The sequence below is a fragment of the Esox lucius genome, chromosome 17 (genome assembly GCF_011004845.1).
Source record: "Esox lucius isolate fEsoLuc1 chromosome 17, fEsoLuc1.pri, whole genome shotgun sequence".
NCBI classification, from domain to species: Eukaryota; Metazoa; Chordata; class Actinopteri; order Esociformes; family Esocidae; genus Esox; species Esox lucius.
The window spans coordinates 42,457,595-42,478,696 of NC_047585.1; the positions used below are offsets into that span (position 1 = coordinate 42,457,595).

Here is a 21,102-nt window from a genome sequence, read left to right on the forward strand (position 1 = left end):
AAATCTATATCAAGAGATTAGCTACACGGAAATTCTTCATAGGTTCCTGTCTCAGTTTACTACGTCTGCATTTGAAAAGAAAATCAGCCCTTCCTACATGTAACCGATTCAGCTCGTTTCTGGATGCTGTGTGTGGGCGCCACCAAGTGGATCACTAGTGTACTGCATTTAAAAGAAATTGATATTAGAAATAAAGTTAAGTCAAATAATTTAACTGAATGATTCACCACACATAAAACATGTGATGTATTTGATTGTACTGTCAGAAAGAGAGAATATAAAAGAGAACTTTAAAAAATCTTATGCTGATAAAAATGCTCTGTATTTTATAAAATAATGTGCATTCAGGAATGTACATTTATTACGTTGTTCATGTAATAAAAATGTAAATGCTATTAAAATTGCCAGTAAATTAATTATTGAAAAGGCAAATGAAATGCATTTAACCTAGTGGTAATGGACGCTATTCTGAATACAATTTCAGGGTAGTTTTTTTCTACCCTGGAATCAGAAGAAATCGGATGTAGGTCCTCGAAATAACAATAGGTTGCATTAGGTCTACGAGAAAGCATACATTTAAAATTAAGTTCTTAAAGTGGCGCTGTCGAGACAAAACCTGTGCCAGGCACCCCACATCACACTTTGATTGTATGACGCAGGATTGAGATTATATTTATAGATTATCAGCATATAAACAAAACATCAAACATCCAGGACAGAATTTTAGTTATTTTTTTGTCATTTGCAAAACTCCGAGACTGCATATTTACTGACCGATGTTGTATTTACACCGTATCTAATTATTTACCACTTAACATAGGACCATGTAAAACATTTTTTATCATATAGCCAACAATACGGGTTCACATGGGTTCCCTAACACTTCCGCCCTGTCACCCGATTTAGGCAATATATTTTTTATTCTTTACGACCCACCTCAGAAATAACATCAGTAACAATGGTTTGTACTGATTTTTTTAAACTTTTAAATTCATTGAAATGTAATTATCACAAACTAACTGTGTACTTATTACATATTGAGCAGATTTTCTTTTTTTACTGAGGATATATTCGTAATTTATTTAAAATAGATTAAATCCAACACTACTGTTGTTTGCTCCTTGGGGTTTAAGGCCGGGTGTCTCTGTAAAGCACTTTGTGACAACTGCTGTTGTAAAAAGGGCTTTATAAATATATTTGATTGATTGATTTTAGATCCAGAGTATATTTCAACTGTACTAAAATGCTGATTCTAATCATATATTATAAATATGCTAGAGTATGAAATAAGGATCCACTTAAAAACACGTATTACTATATATTACTAAAATACTATTTTAATTGTACTTAGTATAATAAAGTACAACATAATTGTCTCCAAAAAAACACACTTGTATAGCCTGCTGCTTTTTGTCCTGGGAACAGGCCTAAACTCAGTGAAGTGAATCTTTGTTGCAACAGAACTGCAAAATGCGGTGGCAATTTCTGTTCCCGTTGAATTGTCCGTGATCAGTTTAATTAATTACATCCAAAGATATCAAGATTTTATATGAAATTACCCAACATCACGTAGGCTGTCGCTTCACAACCACGCGCATTAACAGTGCAACTGTGTATCAGATATCCAGGAAACCAGTTTTCGTAGTGTTGCTGTCATTTTTCATTTGGGCTAGTAGAATTCACTTGTTGAAATTGGGTTGACAGAAAGCAATATACGTTTAATTAAACAGTTCTTTTTTATTTTCTTCTTTAATTTAATTGATGTGCTTAATACAACTATGACTTCCATTTACGAAGAGAAAGACCCACATTCTTTGGAGCTCGAGGAAGGTCTCGTTCAAGATAACGGACAAGAGGAGTTGGACTTTTCCTACCTGTTTCTATACAACGACTTTCACGTGAATAAAGGTGAAAAACGCAAAGTGCTTTTATTGGATTCCTGAATTACTGTCAAGGGAAATGAATATGTTGGCCAAATGTTTTTATCGTCTTGAAAGCATTCATGTTTAAGTTGAAACTTAGTTTTTCTGGTCAGGATTTACAAAAGTATCATCAGGAAATAATATTTTGTAGGCTATGTTACACGAGCCGAAAAAAGGCGGACATAAAAACAAAATGTGATATAGAATATTGAATAGCTCTTGCTGGTTAGTGATATAGACATATACGCATTGCTTTGAACTGAGTATCCTCTACAGTTTGGTTTAGTCGATTCGGCTTTCAAATGCTCATGTTGTACGACCCTTCATTCCTACTGTGCGTTAAACGTTGTTATGTTATGGATTCCTTTATTTTTATTGCTATTAATTGCCTATTATGGGACTCTAATCGCTTTGCTTGGTGTCCAATCCTTATAGTTTATACATTCCACTCCCTGTAATGTAAAATTCAGTGGAGTGTATCTAAGCCGCCTGCACATGACATTGTAGACCACGCTAACAATTGCCTCATGTGTTTACGCATATGTAGTCATGTGAAAAGTAAGTACATCCACTGGACATTTTTTCTTACATATTGAGACATATGCAAATGTAATCTTCACATCAAAACTTTTGACAGATAAAAGTAACATAATTGAACAGATACTTATTTATTCATAATAAAATCTACAGAAATAATGTTTATAGTGCCAGAAAAACTTCAAAACCTGGTAATGGCCACTTTGGCTTCAAGTACACTCACTGAATTTCAATAGTATTGAGATCTGGGCTGGACTCTGGCAGTACTTCCTTTTTACAACATTATTTTGTAATTTTGCTTGCGTGATTTGGATCATTGTCCAAATCATTGGTTTGGTTCAGCTTCAGCGTTTTAATGTATAACTTCACCTTCTACTCAATAATTCTCTTTTTGATTTAATGGTTGACACAAAGATTACAAGCTGGCCAGGCCTTGAGACAGCAAAGTAGCCCCTGACCATAATGCCACAGTCTCTATGCTTTACAGTTTGTATGAGGTTCTTCTGTTCAAAGGCAGTGCCTTGTTTTTAGAAAACAGCCCCACGTTGACTCATCTGTCCAGAGCACATTGCTCCAATAGTTTTGGTCTTCAGCCACAGGCAAACGTCAGTGTCTTCTTCTTTCCTGATCTCCCATGTATGCCAATCTCTTTCTGATAGTACAATGGGGGGAACAAGTATTTGATTACACTGCCGATTTTGCAGGTATTCCCACTTACAAAGCATGTAGAAGTCTGAAAATCACATTGTATGATTTGTAAGTTATTAATTTGCATTTTATTGCATGACATAAGTATTTGATACATCAGAAAAGCAGAACTTAATATTTGGTACAGAAACCTTTGTTTGCTATTACAGAGATCACACGTTTCCTGTAGTTCTTGACCAAGTTTGCACACACTACAGCAGGGATTTTGGCCCACTCCTCCAAAGATTTTCTATTGGGTTCAGGTCTGGAGACTGGCTAGGCCACTCTTGAGATGCTTCTTACTGAGCCACTCCTTAGTTGCCCTGGCTGTGTGTTTCGGGTCGTTGTCATGCTGGAAGACCCAGCCACGACCCATCTTCAATGTTCTTACTGAGGGAAGGAGGTTGTTGGCCAAGATCTCGCGATACATGGTCCCATCCATCCTCCCCTCAATACGGTGCAGTCGTCCTGTCCCCTTTGCAGAAAAGAATCCCCAAAGAATGATGTTACCACCTCCATGCTTCACGGTTGGGATGGTGTTCTTGGGGTTGTGCTCAACCTTCTTCTTCCTCCAAACACGGCGAGTGGAGTTTAGACCAAAAAACTATATTTTTGTCTCTTCAGACCTTCTCCCATTCCTCCTCTGGATCATCCAGATGGTCATTGGCATACTTCAGATGGGCCTGGACATGCGCTGGCTTGAGCAGGGGGTCCTTGCGTGCGCTGCAGGATTTTAATCCATGATTACTAATGGTTTTCTTTGAGACTGTGGTCCCAGCTTTCTTCAGGTCATTGACCAGGTCCTGCCATGTAGTTCTGGGCTGATCCCTTTCCTTCCTCATGATCATTGATGCCCCACGATGTGAGATCTTGCATGGAGCCCCAGACTGAGGGAGATTGACCGTCATCTTGAACTTCTTCTATTTTCTAATAATTGTGCCAACAGTTGTTGCCTTCTCACCAAGCTGCTTGCCTATTGTCCTGTAGCCCATCCCAGCCTTGTGTAGGTCTACAATTGTATCCCTGATGTCCTTACACAGCTCTCTGGTCTTGGCCATTGTGGAGAGGTTGGAGTCTGTTTGATTGAGTGTGTGGACAGGTGTCTTTTATACAGGTAACGAGTTCAAACAGGTGCAGTTAATACAGGTAATGAGTGGAGAACAGGAGGGCTTCTTAAAGAAAAACTGTGAGAGCCGGAATTCTTACTGGTTGGTAGGTGATCAAATACTTATGTCATGCAATAAAATGCAAATTAATTATAAAAAAATCATACAATGTGATTTTGTTTTAGATTCTGTCTCTCACAGTTGAAGTGTACCTATGATAAAAATTACAGAGCTCTACATGCTTTGTAAGTAGGAAAACCTGCAAAATCGGCAGTGTATCAAATACTTGTTCTCCCCACAGTATACTCAAACATTTCAGCATTGATTGTGGCAAGTCAGATCTGCAGATCCTTTGATGTTACCCTGGGGTTCTTAGGGACTTCTATTAACATGGTTTATCTGGTTAGAATTTAGGTCAAATATCCTTGCATCCAAACATATAAAAAACTAGACTTTGCAGGTGGTGTACTTATTTTTTATATGCCTGTTTTGGTAACAACAAATAAAAATATTATATTACCTTTTAACCATTGCAATTATGCAGTGTGGCATATAACAATGCTTTACCATTGAGTATATTTGTTTTGTGATATTTGAATCAGACAACAGCGGGGTTTCCCCTCATGAAGACCGCAACCCTCTATCCACGATGCCCCCCCCCTACGACCTCAGCTCCCACGGCCACCCGGCATCTTCCAGCCAGACCTACTACCACGGGTCCATCGACGACTGCCTTCCTGGGCCCAGGCCGGGTGACACTCCATTCCCCAGCCCCAGGATTGAGATCACCCCATCCGGGGACCTGCACCAAAGTCTGCCCCTGGACGCCGGCCCCAGATCCATGGCCCTGACTGTGCCTGGCTATGAAAACACGGCCTACCGAGAGCCATCGTGCCTGAGCCCTGCTAGCAGTAACTCCTCCACGGGCTGGCTGTCCGAGCCCTGGGCTTCGCCGTGTGTATCACCCAGCGGTGGTGAGGGGGCGACGGGCTTGGACCCAGCGGTGGACCTCCTCTCGGGCCTCAAAGGCATCCACCCGTACTCCACCCACTCCTCGCCCGGCACCTCTCCTCGCAACAGCATCACGGAGGAGACGTTCCTCGTGCCCCAGAGGCCGCGCTCCTGTCCCCCCAATGCCCACCCCCGCGCTCGGTCCGCCTCTCCCCAGGGCAAACGCACCTACGACCAGTGCAGTGGCCCCGGCCTGGGAAGCAATGTCCACCGACAGCAGCAGCAGCGCTCACGGAGCGCAAGCCCTTTGCCCCACCAATCGGAAGCGGAAGCCCAGATTAACGTCCCGCAGGAGGCGCCCAGCCTGGAAGAGGTGCTGAACAGCCTCAGCTCCAGCCTGCCCAGGGCCGCCCCCTCCAAGATGGTCCGGCCCAGTGTGGAGGGCCACGGTGAGATCCAGGAGGGTGGCTGGGTGTACCCTCCGGAGCTGGGGAGGAGAGGCCGAGCCTTCTACATCCTCCCTACAGCCGTCTGGCCGGCTCCACCAGCTCCAGGAGCCTTTAGGTATAACATGCAAAAACAAGTAATGACATGTGAATCTGTTGTGATGGGCGTTTTTTTGTGTTACAGACGTAAAAAACATGTAAAAACTATTTCCCCCTCACTTCCTGTCCCACTCCCTGTATCTCCCCAATCCCAAATTCTCCCCCACTCCCTGTATCCCTCCCTATCTCTAATTCTCCCCCTCTCCTTGTATCCCTCCCTATCTCTAATTCTGTCCCACCCCTGTATCCCTCCCTATCTCTAATTCTGCCCCACCCCTGTATCCCTCCCTATCTCTAATTCTCCCCCACTCCCTGTACCCCTCCCTATCTCTAATTCTGCCCCACTCCCTGTATCCCTCCCTATCTCTAATTCTCCCCCACTCCCTGTATCCCTCCCTATCTCTAATTCTCCCCCACTCCCTGTATCCCTCCCTATCTCTAATTTTGCCCCACTCCCTGTATCCCTCCCTATCTCTAATTCTGCCCCACTCCCTGTATTCCTCCCTATCTCTAATTCTCCACCACTCCCTGTATCCCCCCCTATCTCTAATTCTGCCCCACTCCCTGTATTCCTCCCTATCTCTAATTCTCCCCCACTCCCTGTATTCCTCCCTATCTCTAATTCTCCCCCACTCCCTGTATTCCTGTATCTGCTCTTATTTTTTCTCTTCCTTCCTCTCAATTTTCTCACATTCTTTTTTTCCTTTGCTCTCTCTCATGTCGCCCCCCCATGTCATTGCCCCCCCCACTTTCTCTGACTTACTCATCTTTATCTCTCTCACCCCCAACCCCCCCCATCAGTGGCATGTCTGTGCCATCTCTGCCCCCGCTGGAGGGCAACCTACCCAGTCACTACGACCAGTATGCACTCTGTCTGGAGCAGCAACCCAAGCAACACCACCGGGCCCACTATGAGACCGAGGGCAGCAGAGGGGCCGTGAAAGCTCCCAATGGGGGACACACTGTGGTCCAGGTACTGGCTGGGTGTGTGTGTGTGTGTGTTCCTGGTTTTGGACACCAATTGTAAATGGTAAATTGTGTGACGATTGCTGAGCTTCTGAGGTGCCACTATTAGCCAGTTCAGTATCGCCCAGGATTATAAAGCACTTGTTTTAAGGGGGCGTACTGCGGCATGTGTGTGCAGATATGTGCCCCATGTTATCAAAACCACTCGCTTTAGCACAAGACTTTGGTCAACCGAGGTATGCCAGTTGGTTATATGTGTATTACATATCCAGCCCAAACTGGGAGGTTGAAATGAATGCGTCTTTGAGATAATTGTACTCGTAAAACCCTGAAACTGAAAGCAAAACTGAACTGTTACACCGCTGCGCCCCCCCCCCCCCCCCCCCCAAGCAGGTAGACAGCAGGAAGGCGAAAGTCTCTGGCTTGAAGGATTGATGCGATGTTTTGGATTACAGCCTTTCTGAATAAAAGTCTGATTAAATAAAAGACAGGTGAACTGAAAAATGTATGTACATTTTAAAAATATGTTTCACTTGACTCTTGCGGTACCTGACACTCTGGCCTCGGCTACTACTGGTTTTAGGCTTGCTGGCCCATGTTTTACAGACCGCATAAGTGTACCAAACACTGTGGGATCCGAGCCTCATGGGATATTTTGAAAGTGCTCTCACATGCTGTAAATTAAGCAATGGAGCCCCTGATGGAGGTTAACTCCCATCCATATTGAATACTGTTCTCGTAGTCCACGGTTTGGGGGCATCTTTTGGACAATGATTGGAAAAATCTAATAATTCTATACACACCTTTACTTACTAAGCCCTGTTTGTTTTGATGAAGCGGCGATTTTCTAAAACAAGCTGGCGTGAACACCCACTGAACATCAGCTGTTACAGCAATAAGGCACGACGTGGTGTGGTATACAACCGATACAGATTAATCCATGTAGGCGTTGGTTAACTTCCGGGAAGTGTCTGCACACCTCTCCACCCACAGCACTGAGGGCAGTTCAGCTGAATTATTCGAAACCCCTGTAGGACCGTCATCCCAGAGTCGATGACAACGTCATAGCAACGGGATGTTAGTGGATAACGGCAGGATAGAAACCTATCCCCATCAACAGTTATCCAGCTAGACGCGTCCATCCTCACGTCTTTTGGTTTGGGCCTCTGCTCGCTCTCGTAGTAGGATAGTAGGATCCGCAGAGAGGGTGGTTCTTCCAGGTCCCTCATGACTCCACAATACCGGCGCCTCCTGGTGAGCAGGGTGGGGACGCAGGTCCCAGTACACCCAGTCAGACACTGTTTAAACACGCAGCTCAGTTATCATCAGGGAGAGTGGAAACACTTTCTGATAAGGGTACATGAAATACCATTGACGAGCACCGTAGTTAACATGAACAAATGATGGACAAACACAATGATTACCCTTGTTTTATTAATGATCTACAAATGCATGAACTAACAGTGTGTACTGTAATTTGTTCATGTTGACTAAGGACAATAGGCTAAGTAATATAAACTGTAAACTAAATATTAAATACATTATTAATAAGTTAGGCTAGGTAATGATATATATATAAAAAAATAATAATAATATTAACTAATGGTGAATTGTCTGTCCTAAATAGTTTAGAGCTACCAATGGGTCATTAGCTAGTGATTGTTAAGGTAGGGTAATTCATTACTTTACTTATGGGGACGCAAAATAATTAACTAATGGTGAAGTATCAGATATTAATGGTTTATTCCAGCTCAATGGTTACTCAGCAGGACAAAAATGTATGAACTCATGATTTGGTGTCAGTTAGAATACTATTGATAGCACATAATCCTCTCTTCAAGAATGACAGGATTAACTAAAAGCCTATAAAGACTATTTGTAAAACAACCACTCCAGACACATGGACAAGATGAAGGAAGAGATGAGTAATGTCTTTGCAGTGGAAGTGGAACCAATCAAGTCTTATGCAAGAAATGAAGAGTCACATCAATCAATCAGTGAATTAAATTAAATTTTGTCATTTTACATTAGACATTTTCACAAAGTGCTTATACAGCAGTTATTTTGTACTTGTGTCCAAAGTTGGAAACCAAGATGGAGGCCCTCATTAAAGCCTTGGTTGTGCTCGCCCTTACAGGATATATACAAGGCTTTTCAATGTATTTCATTGTGTAGAAAATAAATTGACCGCTTTTTTAATCTCTAATAAAAGATTTGACCGCTTTTTTAATCTCTAATTAATCTCTAATACATACTGTATTAGAGATTAATGGTAATTCTGATTAGCTGTGTTATATTGTCATATATACTACAAACCGCAGGGGTAACTTGGTGCTTTTGTAAACAGGTCACCAACACACTTAGAACAGTGAAAATGCAAATGTTGTCATAGCGATGGTATATGGTTTGATACACCATGGCGTGCCGCCTTCCAGAGTTCAAACCACTGAATATATTAGAGCCAGTAAGTGTCCATTTTCCTTCCTAAGAAGTAATTTATCTTCATTATGTACATCATGTAACAGAGAAGAACAGTGCTGTCTGTGGAGGTAGTTTACCCTCTGTTTTCTTGAGAAATTGCAGAGGACTCCTGTTATGGAAATTTACTGAGCTGATGTATTGATTATCACCCTCCAAACTGTTTAATCGGATCATCTTTGACGAGTAGGTGTGCAGAATGAATACTCTGTGGATTACATATTACAGACCCATTGAAAGGTATTAAAATGAGTCAGCAACGATTATTTTCTGGCATGTGAAGAGACTCCTGCTGGAGAATGCCAGAGTTTTCTTTGCAGTACAGAAACATATAACATAATATATGTAATTTAGTTTTATGGATTCATTTAGCAATGATAGAGAGTCAAACGTTTGTAGATGCCACATTTGATGCCATTTACGGTCTGGATTCAGGTTTGCCTCAAATTAATAAAATAAATACTGTACTGTACCACTAATACTCCTGTCAACATGTACCACTACTCCTCCTGTCATCATGTACCACTACTCCTTCTGTCATCATGTACCACTACTCCTCCTGTCAACATGTACCACTACTCCTCCTGTCAACATGTACCACTACTCCTCCTGTCAACATGTACCACTACTCCTCCGTCAATATGTACCACTACTCCTCCTGTCATCATGTACCACTAATACTCCTGTCAAAATGTACCACTACTCCTCCTGTCAACATGTACCACTACTCCTCCTGTCAACATGTACCACTACTCCTCCTGTCAACATGTACCACTACTCCTCTTGTCAACATGTACCACTACTCCTCCTGTCAACATGTACCACTACTCCTCCTGTCAACATGTACCACTACTCCTCCTGTCAACATGTACCACTACTAAGAGTATAGTGTTCCTATGAACGGTATACCTTTTTTTGTTTGTTTGTTTCCCTGGACAGCTTCATGGGTATCGAGGCACAGCACCTCTAGCTCTCCTGGTGTTCATCGGAACGGCAGACGAGAGGCTTCTCAAACCCCATGCCTTCTACCAGGTGCACCGCATCACTGGGAAGACAGTCACCACCCCCAGCCAGGAGAGGATGGTCAACGGCACCAAGGTCCTGGAGATCCCGCTGGAACCCAAGAACAACATGAGAGCAGTGTAAGCCATTAGAGAGACACACACACGCAAACACATAACGACAATCGGACACAGACACACACAGACTACCATGCAGCCACATAAAGATGTACATGATCACACACACACACAGAAAAAAACATTCACAAACAAATTAACATGCATGCACACACACACACACACCCAGATGTTTTCAGAGCTTCTGTATCCCTTCCCTAAAGGATCGACTGTGCCGGGATTCTAAAGCTAAGAAATGCAGACATTGAGCTGAGGACAGGCGAGACGGACATCGGACGGAAGAACACCTGTGTCCGGCTGGTTTTCCGGGTTCACATTCCCCAAGCCGATGGACAGTTTGTCTCTCTTCAGGTGGCCTCCCTTCCCATTGAGTGTTGTAAGTCAACTTTTGTTTCTGCGACCGTACGACAACTACAGATAGTTCATTATAATACTGATAGTAATAATTGTACTATGCAGAGCCATTTAACAAAATTGAAGTTGTTTTGCTTTTCAAGTGCAATATGTCCCCTCAGAATGTGCACCCATGTTCTCCAATGGTTATTTTAACCTTCTCTTAACTGCATTCTGATTGTTCTCATGACACTGTTCCAGTGTTCTCCTAATGGCATTCCAATGTGGTTTCCGCAGCCCAGAGGTCGGCTCACGAGCTTCCCACTGTGGAGCGCCAGGACATAGACCACTGCTTGGTCCTCGGTGGGCAGCAGATGATCCTGACTGGGCAGAACTTCACCTCCGATTCCAAGGTGATGTTCACGGAAATGACAGCAGGTGAGGACTTCAGAATCAGAACCTACCAAGATCTTATAAAATGACACGTGCTTTGTTAAACGCCACGTGTAGAAGTATACTTATGGTGCTTTATCAAAAAGGCAGATAGAAGTAAATGAAGAAAATTAGGTTAGAAAATAGTAGCATTAGGACGATAAACCAAGTTATGCTAACATCAACGATTAATGAAAGTGGGTATATGCACAATGATATTAAGACATTAATTCTTATGAATTGATTTAAGATTTTATTTCTTATCTAAAACCAACCGTCATGAATGGTCATATATAAAGACTTACATTAAGTGGTACATTATCTTGCTTATGTAACTTTCACTCAATTTGGACATTATAATAAACGTTTCTGATTCACATCGATGCCATATGGGCTGTGATGTAAATGAGAAGTAGGTTTTCCGTTGCATTTGCTGATCGCGGGCCCACAATAATAAGTCTTTGGTGTAGCTCTGCCAGGGATTAAACTCCCAGTCTTCCAATCAAATGTCAAGGCAAGCAAGTTGGAAAGTCCACAGTTGATACATACTTTTGGTAGCATTTGTCCTAAGAAGATTATTGCCAGAACGTTTGCTTTGGTTTTTGTTGTCGTCTTTGACCGTCATATATTTGTATCGTGAGAGCCAACCCGCTCTGTCCCTCATTTAAAGAACAGCCACCTGTTTCTCTTTATTGTCCTTATTATTGCTATTTAAGTGACTTCTTCCCACTTGCAGCATCTCTGTCATTGTTTTTCGATTTTGCTTCCTTGTTCAACCTTTTTTCGGTTTAATTTTGTTTTGTTCGGTTTTGGTCTTTGTTAGTTCATGATTTATGTTCTTTAATCAGAGGTCTTGTGTCCCGCCTCCTGCATGTCACCGGTCCCGAAGCCAGTCCTGTTCCTCGCCATGGCAACATAATGCAAAGCTGTCTGTTTTCACTTCAGTCGGAGTGACTGATACCCAAACATAGATATGATTGTAAACACGCATTTGTTTACTTGCATTCCCCTCTGGTTTGCATATTCCCATATGGCCAAGGCAGACGTTGTTATTCCAGCCATGTCCAAGTCACACAAAAACGGTCCCACTGCGCCTGATTCATTTTCATAATTGTATTTCCACTGCAGGATTGTGACACCCCCGTACGTGTGTCAACGCAGAGGCTTTTTGGCAACGAGGTCTGACTGCAGAACCTGCTCACAGGCACCGCGGTGACTCCTGTAGACGGCTCTGTTGTTTGACATGTGGTTAGGTGTGAGAGGATGTGGTCAGACAGACACACAGCGTCTCCCAGCAGAGACTACTTTAGCGTGGGCTTCTGAATACAGTAAAAGTTGGCAGAAGGTAAACGTCGAGCTGGTGATCTAAGGGGGCAGAGATGAACATCTTGGTGAACTCTTACTGAAACTGCCTACAGTATTTTTCCATTTCGGAGAACACAATGGGGGTGGTGAGGGGGTTTTCATTCACCTCACCGCCATCGTCATCTTCTCTTGAAGTATGTTGTACTGGGGTTTTTTTTCATGCCATACCATCCTCAGAGTTTTAGCAGGATCCCCAAACTAGTTCCATTTGCACTGTATATACGCCAGCCAGCGCTTTTATGGCACATATATTAACATAACATATTTGGGGCGCTTATGTTAACACTAAATCGTTCTTTTCCGTCAATACATTCCTTTCTCTGCGTATTTTAGGGTTTGTGTGTATCAACCTCTTGATGAAGGTTCATTGTGTTTCTTTCAGATGGGCAGCAGATCTGGGAGTCCGAGGCCATGGTGGACAGAGGAAAGAGCCAGTCTGTAAGTGTTCATCTGATCACCCCTCTGAGACCTGGGATTAACACTGCTGGGTTCATACTGGCCTGGGATTAACACTGCTGGGTTCACACTGACCTGGGATTAACACTGCTGGGTTCACACTGACCTGGGATTAACACTGCTGGGTTCACACTGACCTGAGATTAACACTGCTGGGTTCATACTGACCTGGGATTAACACTGCTGGGTTCACACTGACCTGGGATTAACACTGCTGGGTTCACACTGACCTGGGATTAACACTGCTGGGTTCACACTGACCTGGGATTAACACTGCCGGGTTCACACTGATCTGGGATTAACACGGCTGGGTTCATACTGACCTGGGATTAACACTGCTGGGTTCATACTGACCTGGGATTAACACTGCTGGGTTCACACTGACCTGGGATTAACACTGCTGGGTTCATACTGACCTGGGATTAACACTGCTGGGTTCATACTGACCTGGGATTAACACTGCTGGGTTCACACTGACCTGGGATTAACAAGGCTGGGTTCATACTGACCTGGGATTAACACTGCTGGGTTCATACTGACCTGGGATTAACACTGCTGGGTTCATACTGACCTGAGATTAACACTGCTGGGTTCATACTGACCTGAGATTAACACTGCTGGGTTCATACTGACCTGGGATTAACACTGCTGGGTTCATACTGACCTGGGATTAACACTGCTGGGTTCACACTGACCTGGGATTAACACTGCTGGGTTCACACTGACCTGGGATTAACACTGCTGGGTTCATACTGACCTGGGATTAACACTGCTGGGTTCACACTGATCTGGGATTAACACTGCTGGGTTCATACAGACCTGGGATTAACACTGCTGGGTTCATACTGACCTGGGATTAACACGGCTGGGTTCATACTGACCTGGGATTAACACTGCTGGGTTCACACTGACCTGGGATTAACACTGCTGGGTTCATACTGACCTGGGATTAACACTGCTGGGTTCATACTGACCTGGGATTAACACTGCTGGGTTCATACTGACCTGGGATTAACACTGCTGGGTTCACACTGACCTGGGATTAACAAGGCTGGGTTCATACTGACCTGGGATTAACACTGCTGGGTTCATACTGACCTGGGATTAACACTGCTGGGTTCATACTGACCTGAGATTAACACTGCTGGGTTCATACTGACCTGAGATTAACACTGCTGGGTTCATACTGACCTGGGATTAACACTGCTGGGTTCACACTGACCTGGGATTAACACTGCTGGGTTCATACAGACCTGGGATTAACTCTGCAGGGTTCTTTTCAAACACTGCACAAAATGACTGATTTCTAACAATACAGACAAAGTATCTTAAATTGATCATCTTGTTTTGTTACAACTTAGTACTAGTGTATTCAACAGTTTCTTCTTAAACTTCTCAGACTTGATTTGCCGTGACATAAACAACATATAAACACCTAAAAAAATGTATTTATGTATATATTAATTTTATGATTTGACAAGGCCTGATGGAGATAAACTTTGAGTCAACATGGTCGCCCACTGATTCTTTGACAGATGACTGATTGCCACAATGACCATAATATTCTCTCATTTGTAGAGCATGCTGTTTGTGGAGGTTCCTCCATATCGGGATCACACCATTTTTCATGCGGCTAAGGTCAACTTCTATGTCATCAATGGAAGAAGGAAGCGCAGTCAAATGCAGCACTTTACCTACACCCCTCTAACAGGTGAGTCAGTCTAGTCCCATACACCCCTCTAACAGGTGAGTCAGTCTAGTCCCTTACACCCCTCTAACAGGTGAGTCAGTCTAGTCCCCTACACCCCTCTAACAGGTGAGTCAGTCTAGTCCCCTACACCCCTCTAACAGGTGAGTCAGTCTAGTCCCTTACACCCCTCTAACAGGTGAGTCAGTCTAGTCCCTTACACCCCTCTAACAGGTGAGTCAGTCTAGTCCCCTACACCCCTCTAACAGGTGAGTCAGTCTAGTCCCCTACACCCCTCTAACAGGTGAGTCAGTCTAGTCCCATACACCCCTCTAACAGGTGAGTCAGTCTAGTCCCATACACCCTCTAACAGGTGAGTCAGTCTCATACACCCCTCTAACAGGTGAGTCAGTCTAGTCCCATACACCCTCTAACAGGTGAGTCAGTCTCCTACACCCCTCTAACAGGTGAGTCAGTCTCATACACCCCTCTAACAGGTGAGTCAGTCTAGTCCCCTACACCCCTCTAACAGGTGAGTCAGTCTAGTCCCTTACACCCCTCTAACAGGTGAGTCAGTCTAGTCCCCTACACCCCTCTAACAGGTGAGTCAGTCTAGTCCCCTACACCCCTCTAACAGGTGAGTCAGTCTAGTCCCTTACACCCCTCTAACAGGTGAGTCAGTGTAGTCCCCTACACCCCTCTAACAGGTGAGTCAGTGTGGTCCCCTACACCCCTCTAACAGGTGAGTCAGTCTAGTCCCCTACACGCCTCTAACAGGTGAGTCAGTCTAGTCCCTTACACCCCTCTAACAGGTGAGTCAGTCTAGTCCCCTACAATCCCCTATCGGGTTAGTTGGTTCATGCTCTCTATCCTGTCTTCATCTAAGAATTAGCAACCCTCATCCTTTGAAAAAGACATGCACAGGAACTGGACAGTGGATGAAAATTCTGTAAACTTTTGGGCTACACAAAATACATCAGATTTCAACTGAATTTTATTGCACATGAACATTATGCATCTCATTGGTATATTCCCACTGGGTCTGTCTCTATACTAAAATAAATTAATATTAATGAGCGAAACGGGGTAGAAACCCTCCAGAACTGCTATTGTTATGTTCAAAATAATTATCCCAACTCAAACAGCCAGCTGGAGATTCTAACAGTCTGTTTATAGCTGTTACAATGTTTGCACGATCAGACATGACGTCACTATTATATTAGTGTGGATTTTTCAAAGATGCTTTCATTTTGCGCATCTAATCTGGAACCATTTTAACAGAACAAAATTATTTATTTTGTATGTATTCAGCCCATCTCAGTCATTTCCAGGGTGACTTTGACAGCTCATTATGAACATTTCCATTACGTGAATGAGAAAAAAAGTGTGAGCCAAGTAAAATGAAAGCAATCCCTCCAAAGAGAATAAGATGCCTTGTGCACTTTTTAAAAACACAGGAAATGGATGACTGAAAATGAGTTCCCAGGTGGGCGTTTTACCCATAATGCCACCATTTTGCTGAACTACCCCTTCAAGTTATTTTGTGCACAACCTTTAAAACGCGTAATTCCGATCTCCCGTTCTTTCCAGCTCTGGACATTAAAACAGAACCCGTGGATGACTTCCACTGCGGCCAACTGGTCTACGATGTATCCCAGATCCTAGGGGCGTCGGCAAAGTCTGAGCACCATGGCCACTCCAGACACTTCAGTCCCAACGGCAACGTAATGACAAGCCTGGCACCGGTGGCACCCTGCCAGCCTGCCGGCCACCACGACCTCCGTGTCCGACCGTCGGCCTGTCGACAGGAGCCTCTGCTGTTCTATCCCGGTAAAGGCCTGGGCTTCAGTCCTGTGCGGCACGAAGACCTAGGCCACCAGCGGAACCACCATTTCCCAGCAGTGGACCACGGAGGTTCCCCGTCTCAGAGGTTCTACACCGACACACACCATTACTCCGCCGTGTCCGTCCCGCTGGCACATAGCCAACAACCGGCCGCGACAGAGGACAGTGGCCACAGGGCCGCTCCATCATGGGAGGTCGTCGCCGCCACGCCGGAGTCCTATTTCTCTGAAGGCCGGAACCAGGGCTTTGCGCCGATGATGGGCTCGGGGCGGTCTCCACCACCGCTGGTGCGGCACAGCCAGATCCACCCCCAGAGCGGGCTGGTCCCTGCAGGGACCCTGACAGTCAAGCAGGAAAAACTCAGCCAAGCCTACCTGGATGACGGTGAGTACATTAGAACCCTTGACTGTTAATATCAAAGACGCAGCGGAGGTCTGCTTTGCAATGCCTCCGTGACAGTCGCGCTGGCTATTTAAAGGTGCTCTGCAAGAGTGTGGCGATCCGTCCTGAATCTCTCTCCGGCTGAGACGTCTGATTCTGACCTATCAGTGCATGCCCCGCCCCTAACAACCTGCTGTGCACCCAGACCACATTTGTATCGGGACTGTGATTGGCGGTGATATGTCTGAGACAGGATGAGGTCACTTTCAGAGAAGCTGAGATTTTGGAGGACATTGGTACAGGATCAGTGGGGTGATCACATGACCTGAGTGAAACTTTAAACGGCATGATGAAACTGAGTATCTAGAATTACAGAAATGACTAAAATTCTGAAGGTTAGCTGAAATGCATATGAATACCTGCTGTTATTTTGTTGACTACACTGGACTGTACTGATACAAATAACACATCTACATGTGTCTTCAAAGAAACTAAAAAGAAATCATGTAAAAAAAGAGGAAACTACTTTGTTTGCCTCCCTGAGCCTGCGTCAGGTTAATCACAAAGAGATACAGGCCATGAACATGAACAGATGTAAAACCATCTGGAGCCGTGTGAGCGGTTGACCGACTCAAGCTGACCCTAGCATGTTCTGAGTTACTACGGGCTGTCTGTTCGTACCTCCTCTTGACCACCATCACCACCACACATCAGCGCCAGAAATACTCTTTGTGGTTCCATGAAAGAAAGAGGGCAATATGTCTATTGTAATCACTGTTAATGCAGCCAGACTGTGTCGTCTGTCTCTAGACAAATACCCTAGCATGGCCATTATCACATAGAGCTGCGGATGTCAACTTCTTAGGGAGGCCGGCGTCTGCCGCGGTCCAGCATTTTGGATTGAAGATGAAACAAATCCTGGTCCCCGTTGACCGCACGGGCAAAGCGTGAGGTGTCGCACGGTGAACCATATTCCTGTGACTGTACAAATTTGCACTGTGACCTCACATCCATCATTTGTTCACAAGTGAAATTTGAAAGACCCCCGCAACCCCCAAAAAACGATGTGTGAATGAGCATAGCGTCATTATATTGTGTTATTTTGCTACAAAATGTGGTTTCTCGGCGGATGAGTAACCCTTTTTATACCACAGCGTGCAGACAAGTGTTAGAAACTTCCAACACCCTTAATCATAACCCTTGAGAGCTCAAATCAATGGTGCTCTTTCATTTATGAGGCCACCTTAGGACAGCTTCTTTTTTAACTTGGGTAACTAGATTGTTCAAAGGAAAACGATCGCTTCTTTCACATTACTGTTTCGTTGGTTGTGTCTAAGGCCTTGACAAAGGGGAAGAAAGCTTCTCTGTTTGGAACAAGCTTCCAAAGATCCTGAAATTGTAAGACTGTGTCCTATAAAATTAGAATAAAAGTAAATGCAATATGACAGCATTAGGATCCAGTGTCAGCTTGTAGATAACCCATGCTGTACACTCTCAATACACCACCCTTTTAAAAAGGATGCACTAGAAAAGTTTCCGTTTGAAGTCGTGTCATACACAAACAGGAAGCAGGGCCAAATATAGACACTACCTGAAGCAGACACGATCTCTCACTGGGGTTGCTTGGAGACAGGCATTGGCATGACCCCTTGTGGAGCTCCAGTGTCACGGCCACTGGCAGTACATCAGGTATGTGCTACAGGTCCACTGTCCTGACCACTGTCCCACCCCTGTGTTGTCTTCCAGTGAATGACATCATAAGGAGTGACCTGACCGGTCGCGGGAAGGAGAGGAAGGTTCCGGAAACATTTCATGTCTCGGGCGACAACCACCGAGGCTCAACATTTGGCCATGATGTCATCGACCAGTGAGGAAGACGTTTAACGGGTGGCCCTCTGCGGTCACTGAGAGATCACCAGAGTAGGCAAGGTTAACTCCAGAGCCCGGGTTCTATTCCCCACCCAGACACCTCGTCGTCCTCCCAGCTTCCTACTGGGTCATTCATCCCCTTTCCTCCCTGCTTTAAGAAAACACACTGGAGCGAGTTTTATAGTAGGTCCCAAATGTATGTAAATGACAGCTTAGGAAAAGAATCTTGGTATAAAAGGTCTGGTGTTGATGCTGTTTTGATCATGGGTTATGTTATTATTTTTTAAAGGTTTAATTATTGTAGCATGTATGACTGTGTTTGTTTACTGGCTATGTGACCTCAAAGAACAGTAGTCCAAAATGCTTTTAAATTTGAAAAAGTAAGCATCTTCAGGAACATTTCTGTATTTCCAGAAGGAAAGGTTAGAAGATCAGAAGATTGTTAGAATAGATGGAAAGTGTATTTTTATTTTAGGCTTCTATTTTGGTTTATACTTTGATTGTATGTTATCTGCCTGTCATTATAATGCTGCTTATCAGGATTTTGTGCACACAAAGAAAGGAAAAATTAAATAAAAACACAAACAGGAAACATTTTATACGACACACACTTTGCTCAGTCATGAATGAACATCAAGGCAGGAATGACAGTGAAAGGGGGCTGAACCATGGGCCCTTTGGGTGATTTTTGGATTTAACAAACTACATCATTAGGTTCACTGTCCTAATACCCATAGACTGACTGTATGAATCATGGATTGGAATAAAATATTGTTAGTCAAAAAATATATTTAATACCCCCCCAACTGAAAACAAATACCCCAACCCCACTTCCAAAGTAATGACATGCTAGACTACTACATCCCGGGTTAGGTCATTTAGCGGCACTGATGGGTGTCACGTCCCCCCAGCTGTACTAATGGGTGTCACGTCCCGTCATCTTTACTGATGGGTGTCACGTCCCCCCAGCTGTACTGATGGGTGTCACGTCCCCCCAGCTGTACTGATGGGTGTCACGTCCCCCCAGCAGTACTGGTGGGTGTCACGTCCCCCCGAGCTGTACTGGTGGGTGTCACGTCCCCCCGACCTGTACTGATGGGTGTCACGTCCCCCCGACCTGTACTGATGGGTGTCACGTCCCCCCGAGTTGTACTGATGGGTGTCACGTCCCCCCGAGTTGTACTGATGGGTGTCACGTCCCCCCGAGCTGTACTGATGGGTGTCACGTCCCCCCGAGTTGTACTGATGGGTGTCACGTCCCCCCGAGTTGTACTGATGGGTGTCACGTCCCCCCGAGTTGTACTGATGGGTGTCATGTCTCCCCCAGCTTTACAGATGGGTGTCATGTCCCCAACTGCTGTACTGATGGGTGTCACGTCCCCAACAGCTGTACTGATGGGTGTCACGTCCCCAACAGCTGTACTGATGGGTGTCACGTCCCCAACAGCTGTACTGATGGGTGTCACGTCCCCAACAGCTGTACTGATGGGTGTCACGTCCTCACCAGATGTTCTGATGGGTGTCACGTCCCCCCAACTGCTGTACTGATGGGTGTCACGTCTCATGTTTGGATGATGAGTCAGGCCACTTGTTTCAGCACCTTTCATGACCAGTCCTTATGGGCAAAATATTTGGTGGAGGGTGATTAATACAAAAGCCCCGCTGTGCTTTGTGGTTTAAAACTCGGCTGTGCTCCTCGACAGCCCAATCCCGGTCTCTTGATTTTAATCCTTCTGTTCCTCACTCAAAACCTTTATATTTCGACTTTTTTGGAAAGGAAAAAGGGGCAGTGGTCTCTAAATTTCTTCTGGAGCTGGATATTACATCTGACTCAGAATACAAGCATGAAGAAAAGATTTCGGGGAATAGAGCCTTACTTGTTCTAACCATAATACACAGATGATGAATTGATCGAATAGAAACTTGCCTGCAGCTGAAGGGGGGCGATGGTGAACCTGTTAATCCCCAACCCTTGCCCAGAATATTCGGAGACAATGTGTAAGGTAACATGGGACAACACGCCCCCTGGGGTAAGACACCCCCTCCCCCCGCTACATGGAACTCACAAAAACCACAAAATGTCACCATTATTTTTTCCAACGCCTCCTCTGGCTGCCACTTGTCTTAGTCACTACAAATTTCCTCAATATCATCACACCTGCTCAGCCAAGTAATTAAAAAAATTTGTTCTGAATCTCATTTTAAGGACTGCTGGGATTTAAATATTGCCTTAATGTTGTCCGAAAACCAGTCAGTATCTGGTGTGACCACCATTTGCCTCCTCTTCAATGGCTGTGCGAAGTTGCTGGATATTGGCAGGACCTGGAACACGCTGTCAGTGGGTGACATGTACGGTGAGTATGCTGGCCACGCAAGAACTGGGATGTTTTCAGCTTCCAGGAA

The 21,102-nt window shown here is 44.5% G+C and overlaps 1 protein-coding gene across 1 annotated transcript; it reads left to right on the plus strand.

Moving 5' to 3' along the window:
- The first annotated feature begins 1,586 nt into the window (after nt 1–1,586).
- On the plus strand, nt 1,587–19,299 carry LOC105016678 (nuclear factor of activated T-cells, cytoplasmic 2). The gene is made up of 10 exons (XM_029114201.2): nt 1,587–1,908; nt 4,855–5,767; nt 6,550–6,721; nt 10,132–10,334; nt 10,535–10,707; nt 10,962–11,102; nt 12,844–12,899; nt 14,496–14,628; nt 16,195–16,833; nt 18,577–19,299. The coding sequence occupies exons 1-10, from the start codon at nt 1,779–1,781 to the stop codon at nt 18,699–18,701; spliced, it is 2,685 nt and encodes an 894-aa protein (XP_028970034.2). The 5' UTR covers nt 1,587–1,778; the 3' UTR covers nt 18,702–19,299.
- Nucleotides 19,300–21,102: the final 1,803 nt, after the last annotated feature.